Source organism: Vidua macroura, chromosome 1 (genome assembly GCF_024509145.1).
Source record: "Vidua macroura isolate BioBank_ID:100142 chromosome 1, ASM2450914v1, whole genome shotgun sequence".
NCBI lineage: Eukaryota > Metazoa > Chordata > Aves > Passeriformes > Viduidae > Vidua > Vidua macroura.
Window position 1 is genome coordinate 134,691,585 of NC_071571.1, and position 11,403 is coordinate 134,702,987.

Genomic DNA, 11,403 nt, shown 5'->3' on the forward strand with positions numbered 1-11,403 from the left:
AAGGTTTTGTTCTTGTCAGCCTCCTATTATAATTCCTAACTGCACCAAACAGCTTCAGGAAACTTTTGTGATTTATGTTTTTAAGAATAATCATTCCAGAAGGTTCTCAAAGTTTACTATTTCTTTAAGTTCTGAATTAGCCTCTTTTGTGATGCCAACAATTTATTTCTACCTCTAAGCCAGAGTATTATTTTCCTTTCCCAAGCATTAACTGCTGTAGAACTGCCTGGTAATATAACAATGTTCAGCCTCCAAACATTTTTTTTTTTTGGTTTAGAGTTTTCATCCTTTGAGTGGTTCTCCTGTACTCAATGCTGAATAGCTATACTTGTTGCCTGATGCCTTATGTGGGGAAAACTGAGGTAGGTGTCAGACAAGCCACAGAAATGCACACCGTGAGCTTGACTCTTACAAAAGTTTAAGCCTAGAGATGGGCTCTTGAGGGGATGAGGATGCTCCTTTTGTGACCTTCAATGACCATGGAGAGACATCTGAGCATCCATGCCACAGGCTCCAAAATTCACTGTGTCTTTACAATGCCTTTCCTGCCTTAAAGCTCTGGGTTCATGGAGGTTAAGGACAGACCTACCATGTATGTTCTGAATACTGCAGGGATCTCATGTAACAGCATTGAATATGCTCAGAAAAGGAGACTTTTTGATTCTTTTCAGGTTCTGTCCATATTTTGCAAGTCTCTAACCTCCCAGTCCAGAAGTACTTTTATTAAATCTAAGGATGCAGTCATACCAAAATCCCAGTCACATATTACAGCCATTTACTGAATGCTTATAAGCATTAACCCAAATTCACCATATCCACACATACAAATGTAAACCATGTAAAACTCAAAACCATGTAAAAACTGTGCCTGAGAACAGCTGAGAAATTGGTGCTGCTAAAGAAAACAGAATATTTACTCTTTTCTTACACAGAGGTTTTGGACAGCATTAGATAAATGCTAGACTTTTTGCATTTTATTTTGTTAAGGTTTCTTAAAACAAGAACAGAATGCCAGATATGCCTTCACTGTGCAAGGCAATTTTTCTTGGATCTATAAAGAAGTTGTGGTGGCACATACTGTTTAATGATCTGATCACAGAGGTGCAGGATTTGCTGACTAGGTTTGCTGGCTGTTAGGTCTGGTTCTGCTTGATTTCAGGACCATAAACATCTCCTTTTTGATTATGTTTCCTAAAAATGTCTTTCAGTAGAAAGAGGACAAAGCAGACCATCCACATAAGCAGAAGGGCAGCTCTGCTCATAGCAGAGCTGGAGCCAGGCAGCTTGTGGGCTAATTCTGCTCCTCATTTCACTTGCAGCACCTTCCCAAAAATGGTGACTTCTACTTACTTCTGGGGCATTGACAAACTAATTTTGCTTCTGTGAAGGAGCTGTTAATTGCTCTTGTACTTCATTTATAGCTGAGTTCACTTAGGCCCTGGAGGGGAGCAATTTTCTCAGCCTTCCCAGGACCTGTCATAGTGCTAGGAATTAAGCCCACCTTGAGAGCCTATTGCCCACTGTTCACCTGTGCTGAAGTGGTTAAGCACAAAAAACACTCAGCATTTTTCAGAATAGTCCTCAGCACTATAAAGGATCAGGCCCAAGTAAGGCCAAGGAAAAGCAGCACATCAGTACAAGAAGGTCCCAGCTGGTGATGGATGCTTGCTCCCATAATATTCAGCTCCTGTTGCACACAAAGGAGATAATGACACAACTAATAACTAATTACAATGAGAAGGAGGGGGAAATGGTGCAGTGAATGCTAACAGGATTCATAGAGGCTAATGCTAATAAAATACAGTATGTGTACAAAATTATAGTTTAGTTCCTGACTACCTGCTGTGTTCAAGCTAAGCAAAAGACAAAGTAGTATCTTCAGGATGTATTTTACAAAGACAACTGTTCCCTATTTAAGATAAATTTAGCACTGTTTATTTTATTTAATTAGTATCTCATTTATTCTAGAATGTTAAAATGCTAATATGCATATGAATTGACCTTGCATCTTTGGACAAATTGCACTATAAATATTATATTATAATATCTCCCATCAAACTGAATTGAATCACAGAAATACTCTGTAATTTACATAACGGGCATACTGGTAACCAGGACAGATGGTGACAAGCACAAGCTATTAGGCTTAATAAGGGTTAAATACAAAGTGGTAAGGTTGGAAGGGAGCACAGTGAGTCATCTGCTCCAAACCCCCTGCTCAGGCAGGATCATCAAGGCACAGGATTGAATCCAGGTGGTTCTTGAGTATCTCCAGTGATGGAGATTCCACAACCTCTCTGGGAGCCCTTTCCAGTGCCTGGTCACCCTCACAGTTATGAGAGCCTGGAATGATTGATGTCTCGAGACATTTTGGGGTGCGTGTGTGTGGGGGAAGGGGCAGGTGGAGCCTTGCCCTGGTGAGGCAGTGCCCCGCCCTACACCCCCCACCCTAGAGCCTGTATTGCAGCCTGGCAGTGGCTGCCAATCACTGGCACACTGGAGGCAATGCTGCACACCCCAGCCCTAGAGCCCCTTACCCAGCTCCTGAGTGGCCAAATGACTGGAAGTCCCTCCTGGGGGAAGGGCCAAGGGGTGTTTAAAGTGGAACATGAGGCAAGCATGTCTTGACTCTACCGCCTCTTGGAATTTCTATCAGTTGCACAACACTGGAATCCAGGAGTGGTAGTTTTGTGGCTCCTCTTTTATGTATTTTCTTTCTGTTTCTAATTCTTTCTTCTTAGAATTTTTGTGTAATTTAACATCAGACAGACTTAGAGGTTCCTAAGTTAATGCTTTGAGAAGTGTTTTATATTGATTGAATGTTGCACTAAGTCTTTTGCCAAAGTTCTCTGATTTTCTAAAATTGCCAGTAAGGTTTTTTAGTTGTTTTGACCTCTTGAGAATATCTTGTCCATATTTATCCTATGCATCTAACTCAGAGCTTACATGAACAACTTTAAGCCCTTCTAAGAGCCATGTCGAGCAAGGTTTTTGGAGACCTTACAAGAGTAAAGAAGTTTTTCCTCAAGTTCTGGTGGAACTTCCTATGCATCAGTTTCTGCCCATTGGCTCTTGTCTGTCGCTTGGCATCACTGAGAAGAGCCTTGACACCTTCCCTTCAGCTCCTTGTATACATTGATGAGATTCCTCTCTCAGTGATCTCTTCTGAAGGCTGAACACGCTCAGCTCCCTGAGCCTGTCCTCCTAAGAGAGATGCTCCAGTTCCCTCATCATCTTTATAGCCTTTCACTGAGCCTCAGGAGCTCCAAGCACTGAGTTTCAGGAGCTCCAAGTCTCTCTTGTACTGAGGAGCCCAGAACTGGACACAGCACTCCAGATGTGCCATCAGGGCTGAGCAGAGGAGCAGGATCACCTCCCTCAAGCTGCTGTGAATATTCTTCTTAAGGCACCCCAGGATTGGCCTTCTTGGCCATGAAGCACACAGCTGGCTCATGGACAGCTTGTTGTATATGGACCAGTTTGTAGGTGTGCTATCCCAGGAGAGACCCAAAGAAGGAGTGGTGCCTCTGAGGCACACTTTCTTTGCTCTGTACTAACTTACCTCCACCTGAAGAAGCTGTGCTTCATTCCCCATCCCTGGGCAGTGTGCACATGCTGCTTTACCAGCTCCTTCCTCCCTGCTTCAGCTGCTCCCCGCAGATTGAGCCATGCTCCCCTTCGTGGGGCTACCAATAGGAAGTTTCTGTGCTCCTCTCTTTCCCTTCTTGGTGCTTACAAGGCAAAGCTAGCATCTGTGGGGAGCAGTGGGTGCTACAGGAAGCTGGTGTCTCTCATATATACACTCACACCCACGCATATACATGTGCATGTGAACCATTATCTCTACATAGCTAATGAGAAATCAAAGTGTGCAAACATAAAAGGACAAAAGATAGAAATCCTTTTAGAGTCACCTTCTCAATATTTACATCTGTGGCATTGGGTACAAATATTTTGGTCTCATGTGCGGTGGTTCAGCCTCATGTGAGTCAGACCTGCTGATTTTGAAGTGTGAAGAAGTACCAGTCAGTTAAATGCACATCACTGTCAGTAGTATGACCCTGTAAATGACAGTGTTTTTCTTTTCCTTTCCTTTTAGTGTGAGCCATTGCAGTGTCAGCAACAATCAGAAGAAAATGCAAAAATTCATTTCAATAGCTCGGAACGCATGGGAAATTTTTATATCTGAAAGGAAGCCTGGCTGGAAGTATCAAATGCAGCTTTTTGCAGTTTGCTTTGCAGTTGGCTTCCTCTCCAGCTTTCTGTTTTTCCTTAGCATGCAATTCTCCTTGGCACACCATTCCTTGGGTCCTTTGCTGATTTCTGGATTCATCTGGATTTTACTTTCTATCATGCTCTTTTGTTTCAAGCACCTGCGCTGTTTTAGTGTTCTGTTCCTCCTTTCCTGTGGATTGAAAAATGGCAGGAATGCTCTTATTACTGCTGGCACAGGTGTTGTGGTGGCCAACAACATTAAAAATATTTTTCACAATCTAAAGGTTCTGGCAGACAGTATAACCTGTCATTTAAAGCACGAGCAATTTGCCTTGATAAAATATTATGTTGAGGCAATAAAATGGATTTATGAGGTGGCCAAGCTTCCTCCTGAGCTACCCAAAGATTTAGTGGTCCTAAAGCACGAATTTACACCGTCTTATTCAATTTTAGATGATGCATTAAAACAAGAGCTAAATGACACAGAGCAAGAAATCCAGAGAATTGCTAACCAGATATCTTTTATGTTGACTATACTGCCCTATATAGGTCAGAAACTATTGCCTATATTTGGGGTTTTTCTAGTTTCTTTTGGAACTGGCCTCTTTATCAAAAAATTTGTGGGTTCTCATAGTGCCAAGTTTAAGAATACTTATATCACAAAAAAGTTCATTGCATTTGATGAGCACCAAAAGCAACAGCAAAGACCTTGTCTTCTGCCACTTAACAGGAAAGAGAGAAAAGATTATGTGACAATCCCATCCTTTTTCTTTACAAGAAAGGACAGGAAAAAAATGCTGTGTTCTTTTCTCCCTATAATTATTCATCTTTGCATCTGGCTTCTGTTTGTTGCAGTAGACTCTTTGTTTTATTTGTTAATTATTTCTGTGAACAAGTATCTCCAAGAAGTACCGGATCTAGACATTCAACTCAGTCTCTTTCAGAATGTAAGTACTTATCAGTACCATATATTTCTTAGTTTAGTGTTGAAAAATGTCCCTTCATCTTCAGCAGCTGCAAGAGCAGACAAATAGCAATGAGCCATCAATTCTTTCCTGGAATATCATTCATTTCAAAATAAGTCATTGCCTCTACAGATACATTGGTTGGATGGAACCAGACAGTTCTTTCGAGAGCATTGTAATATTTCTAGAGAATGGTAAATTTTAGAAGGAGGATTTTCATTCCTCCATTTTTATACTTGAAGAAAATCAGAGGTTTAAAATTGGAAACTCACAAAACTGACATTTGTGAAGCACTACCTTTTACAGTCAAAAGTCACTGTGACACTGATGTAAGAGATGCCTATCTTACTTTATGCATTTTCTTTGTGTGCATGGGCACATACACACAAAATAATTGCCAAAATCTCCAGGTTCCTCTAGCAGGAGCAGCAGCAGCATAGAGAAACATAAATTAACTAGGTTGGAAGGTAAGTCTGGAGGCCATCAAGACCAACCTCATGCTCAAAACAAGGACAACTGGCTAGAGCATGGTGCTAATAACACCAAGGTTGTAGGTTTGAGCCCCATATGGGCCATTCATTTAACAGCTGGACTTGATCATTCTTGTGGATCTCTTCCAACTCAGAATATTCTGTGATTCTGTGGCAAACTTCAGAGATAGATCAGATTGCTCAGGATCTTGTCTGAATATTCTTAAAGGAGAATATTTTACCATTGGAGTGATGCCTTTAGTGCTAAGTAAAGCAACCTGTTTTGATAGTTCAAGAATTATTCATCCCAACCAAATCAAGCAAGGGCAGCTGGAGGCCAGCATGGGTGAGCAAGGAGCTCCTGAAAAAGCACAGAATAGGTGAAAGGAAGAGCAGTCCCAGGAGGAATGGAGATACACTGTCTGACTGAAGATGGGTAGCATGCTTTGGGAACTTCATTTCTCCAATGAACATCTAACAGAAGTGTTTGGCCGCTGTAGGGTGATTAGAAAAGCCACAAGGAAGACCTTATTATTCCTTTGACATGATCAGAAAAGAGGCTGGGTTATTCAGTGTCCCTACAGTGTTCTTATTCACAGAACAGAAAGTTGCCTGATAGTATGGTCCCAGCAGCATGTCTAATTCACCCTTATTGAGCATTTCACTCCACAAGCAGTGAAAGACATCAGCTAAGCAGAGGCAGCAACAAGAGGAGGTCAGGCAGCCTCATTTGCGTGACAGCCTTTGGTCAGAGCGCTGCCTGGGCCAGTGTGTGGCTGCAGAGAGGGGACAGGGCTTAGTGCCATGTGGGCATGGCTGGGTTGCTGTTCTATACCACGCACAGCATCACTGCAGGTGTGGTTTCAGGGGGAAGAAAGGGTGAGAACCCCTGAACATGATACATTTTTACCTTCCTCTCTCCATTGGGAAGGTTGTCAGATCAGCCCTGCCCCTGCCTCTCCCATCATCTGGTGCCCATTGCCCTCCTGCTCGTCTAAGACTTGACTCAGGCACACGGTGCTGAACAGCTCTGGTGCAAAAGGCAGCTGCAGGGAACAGAGCGGGGAGGAGAGCCCGAGCCCAGCCAAATCTGAGCTGAGCTGAAAGGACCTGACTGGAGTTGGGTGGGGCAGTCAATAGCACTAGGGCCAGTGCTGGAAACAGCTGCACAGAGTTGAGTCCAGTGTCCCAAGCGGAGGCGCAGTGTGGTGGAGACAATCATACTTTCATATTTTCAGGGGTTTGTCTGTCATTGTCTTCTGCTGTCTCAGGCTGAGGGACAGAGAGAGTGCTGTGGTGAGTGAATTCCACCTTGTCCTTTGTCTGGGGACAGCCATGTGGTACCGGCCATAGGAACAGCCACCATTTTGGCTTTGTCCCAGGGCCACATGGAACTAAACTGAGATGGTGAATACCTTTTGTAGGTAAACCACCTTCTTTTTTATGTACTTTTGTTAATAATACTGCTGCTGTTACTGTGCATCTCTTATTCCATTGCTTGCTGCTTTCAGTAACTTGCTATTTCAACCCATAGTCTGGAAGGGGAGAGGCTTATTTGGAGTTTAATTTCTGGCTGGTGTTAAACCACCATGGTGTGGAAGCACTGCTGATTGTGTGCTGAGACAAAACCAAAAGGACAGACACTCTGCTTTGCAGTTTTACTCTCAACAAAGGACCCTCCAACAGGGCATCTGAGCAGTCATAGGAGTGGAAAAATAATAAACCATTACAACCAGATTAGTTAAATATTTCCCTGTCAGAGCCACTGAGAAGGTAAGTTTTTAACAGTCAAAAGTGCTGGACATTGTCCCAAGAGAAATCATGAAAATAAAGTCCAAAACATTTATAAATAGCCAATAAATACATTGTTTTGAGCATACTGTATATAGACACTGGATGGTGTAGATGATTTAGAGTCCTTTGTAAATCTGAATATCCAGTGGGAGAAATATTAAGAAAGGAGGGGATCTATATTATAACCAACACCTTTTTTCCACTTTTCTTGTGCAGAAGAATGAGAAAAGCTATATCATTTCTATGAAAGAGCATATTGCAAAGACTGATTCTTTCAAGATCCCTTTGGTTAAGCAAAACTGCATCCCTCACCCAGAGCTCGCTCCCTCCACAACATGGATTCAGCTTGGAGTCATCATCTTCTTCTTAATAATTTTTGGGTTATTCTCTGGCCTCCTGACCCAACTTAAAATACTTGTGTCAACTTCCTTTTATCCTGATACCGAGATGAAACGGATACATTATTTACATGCAAAATTACTCAAAAAAAGAGCAAAGCTACAAGAGAAAACTGGGAAGAACATGTTTGCAAGAACGGTAAGCCATGAGCCCTGGGGAAAAAAATAAACCTTCTTATCGGGTGGTAGCCAGATCCAGGAAATACTTAAACACTTGTTAACTTCAATTATGTGCTAATAGACTTTTCCCAATATTCAGGAGCCAGAGACATGTTGCCTAATGGTAAGATTAGATCATCCAATCATTTTGTTCTGTACTTCAGTACACATGCCTCAGACATGACACTGGTATGCTCAAATGACTATGTGCTGGCAAGAAAATACTTCTCAGATTCAGAGTCCTCCAGAGAAGAAACTTTGTTTTCCTTAACGTATGAAAAGCACTTAGAGTATTCCTGTAATCTAGACAGCAAATCCTAGGCAGCAAGAGCAGCCCTAAATGTAGAGAAAGATATTCTAGTATTGCTTAGCAATATGGAAGGTGATATATTTCTGTTTTAAAACACAGTGTGACTGCATATACTACTAGGAAACAGAACTTTTGCTTGCAAAAACATCTTTCCTGTACATGTATGTATAAACACACATACACACTAATGGAAACAACTAACACACATGCATATACCTATGGCATACCCAGATAGAAAGCTGCAGATATATAGTTTGTTTAAGTTCGTTATTTTACAGCCTCCAATACTGACTATACAGGGTGTTGGTGTCTGGGTGATCTGAACTCAGTAATACTATAATACAGATCATATTTCTGTTTTTTTCAGGTCAACTTTTGGTTTCCAATACTCAAGGCAAGACAGGCAGTGAGGAAGAAAGAAAGGAGTGTAGCAGAATGAGAGGATGATGTTAAAGAGACCAAGTGCATCTTTGGATATGGCTGAGATGCTTTAGCTCCACCTGTGTTTTGCACCATCTTTCCTATAGAATGTCAATTGTAAAATGCAAAAATTTCACACTCAAAGGCTGAGCAGCAGTATTTTGGAAAAGATGTCATTGTGGATAGTGTGCAGTTCATCACAGATTGCTCTGGATTAATTAACAGTTTTTTTCAGCTTGGGGTTTGCATTATCTGGTACTTGAGAAAATCATGGATGATCTGTTCTTCTGTCTAAACGTAATAAAATAGTTTGGAGCTTTTGGGACTACACCAGAAACCTCTCTGGGTTGAGCTAACAGAGGATATAATGACAGCAGCAGGTTTGTCTTCTTCACATTTGCCAGACACTGAAGATAGAAGACACAGCAGAGGCTGTGCATCCATTGCCTTCTGGGATATCCAAGAACTGGGACTTAGATATTTCTAGACATTTTTATCTGTTTCTCAAGCCTCAAGCCCTTCAGCCTGGATCTTTGCCATCCCCAGTTTCTAGTCTCCTACCTAGTCTCCCACCCAGATTTCCTTATTTGATCTTGGTCCCCACTTCCACATATCCATAGACTGTATCACTAGTGTAGATTGTTAGATGCCTTTGATAATCATGAGAGGTCATGTAACAGGTAGAAGTGAGAATGGTCACAAGAGCTAGAATAGACAGGAAACAGCTGCTGTGGGTGCAAACAAGGTATCTTTAAAGGGTGAGGCATGTAAATAAAGATGAGCAATGTTTCAAATCTTGCAGACTGAGGAAGCTCACAGAAGAGACAAGAATGGGCTTAATTATGCTGCATAAGCACCAATGACTTCAATTCAATTAAAGTGAGCCAATACTGAAGTGCTTCACCTATTCAACCAACATTCGTGATGTGACCTTCATATGATATAAGGGCAAATGCAAAATTCCTAAAGACGTAGAAATGACTTATGTAGCTTTAGAGATTCAATGCAGTGCTAAAAAATGTACCAAACAGGCAGTGTATTTCTGATTTTCAGCCACAGCCAACTTCCTTTTTTAGTCTGAATAATAGGAAATTCTGCTCTCTTCCTCTATAATACATGCATGGTTTCAGGACAGCCATTGATCAATGTCTCTATTATCTGAATGAATTAAGACTTAAAACTCTCCAGTAGCAAGTGTCAGAAGTTATTTTGCACTTAAACCACTGAAAAACACAAAGACTGTATTTCTTTGAGCTTTCCTAAGTCTCGCTTCTCCATGCATGCAGGTGGTTCAGGTTGCTGGTGTGATAACAATTTGGGAAACAGTGCTGGATTAAAGCCACGCATTATTAAGGGTTGTGCTGAATGTCTCTGAAAGGCCTGACTATGTCCTTTTTGCTAAAGTGGGACAGTCCTGAATAGTAGCAGAATGTCAGCTTGTATTTTAGGTGCTACTGTCAAGCACCAGTAGCAAGAAGCATTCTGGTGAGAGAGAGGCAATTAGAAGGTTGCTCTAAATTTGGACTCACAGGACAGAATAGCCAGCCAGGTATTATTGATAAGAGGATCACACTCTTGTTATCATTTCAAATGAAAGAGTTACATGTCAATAAGAGCTAAATATTTTTGGCAGAGTTCTGACTAATTGCTGGCAGGAGTTGGACATGCTCCTTTCAATCAGAAGGGACAAGATGGTGAGAAGCCCAAATATGGGGCAAGTCTGATTGACAGCACTACCACAAAACACCATGCACTTATCATCAGGAGGAAAACTTTGGCTTGGAGTTTCTTGCTTTTCCTGTTTGATGGTGTTACCACTCAGATTACCTTTTCACTCTGTTGTTCTACGAGGAGCACACAAAAGCTTTGTAGCCCATGGGAATGGTTCATCAAAATTACTCAGATGTTGGTCAATCTTTGAGAGAGGTGCCTAAATCTGTTAGGATTTTGAGTTCCATAGTACTGTCAGGACAATGCCATGTCTGTATTTTTCATTTACTTAAGGATATTCATCTGATGTTGAATATGGACGCTCCCCCCACTACCTGTCAGGACAATTAAACATTGCTCAGTTTGTCCTTCAAACTGCTAAAAAACAATCTTTATTGGGTAACTAATTGTAATTCTGTATATGTTCAGTTCTGGTAAATATTTTACCTAGATGCTTGACCCTAGTGACAGAAGACATGGAAAAGCCCAAGGTGTTTCTTTGTCTTGGTCTTTAGCCATAAACCTTTCAGAACTGAAGGAAAAGCTAGAGCAAGGAAGACTTACCCCTTGTAGTTAGAGAGCTCTCAAACACCATGAGACATGAGGAGAGGTATCCATGGGTATTGAGGGTGCTGGTTGATGTCGCTGAAAGGTGTCTTGATTTTTTGTAAGAGGTCTTGGTGATCAGGAGGCATTACTGAGGACTGGAAGGAAGCATGTCACTCCCATTTTCAAGCAGGGCAAGAAGGAAAATCTGAGAAACTACAGGTTTGTCAGACTCATCTCAATCTGTGGGAAGGTGATGGAACAATTTCCCCTGGTAGCTGCTTCCAAACATAAAGGCCAGGAAGTTGACTGGTACACTGAAACACAAGAAAAACTTTTTTACTGTGAGGGTGGTCAAACACTGGAATGGGATGCCCAGAGAGGTTATGGAATCTCCATCCTTGGAGATACTCAAA

The 11,403-nt window shown here is 41.7% G+C and overlaps 1 protein-coding gene across 1 annotated transcript; it reads left to right on the forward strand.

Moving 5' to 3' along the window:
* The first annotated feature begins 4,136 nt into the window (after window positions 1-4,136).
* Window positions 4,137-8,964, forward strand: DCSTAMP (dendrocyte expressed seven transmembrane protein). The gene is made up of 3 exons (XM_053993591.1): window positions 4,137-5,162; window positions 7,661-7,981; window positions 8,679-8,964. The coding sequence occupies exons 1-3, from the start codon at window positions 4,137-4,139 to the stop codon at window positions 8,748-8,750; spliced, it is 1,419 nt and encodes a 472-aa protein (XP_053849566.1). The 3' UTR covers window positions 8,751-8,964.
* Window positions 8,965-11,403: the final 2,439 nt, after the last annotated feature.

What these genes read in the sequence shown, in the direction of transcription:
- DCSTAMP (XM_053993591.1), top strand. Translation starts at nt 4,137, where the DNA reads ATGCAAAAATTCATTTCAATAGCTCGGAACGCATGGGAAATTTTTATA. An exon ending in AACTCAGTCTCTTTCAGAAT is followed by an intron (nt 5,163 to 7,660) that starts GTAAGTACTTAT and finishes TTTCTTGTGCAG; the next exon opens with AAGAATGAGAAAAGCTATAT. An exon ending in AGAACATGTTTGCAAGAACG is followed by an intron (nt 7,982 to 8,678) that starts GTAAGCCATGAG and finishes TGTTTTTTTCAG; the next exon opens with GTCAACTTTTGGTTTCCAAT.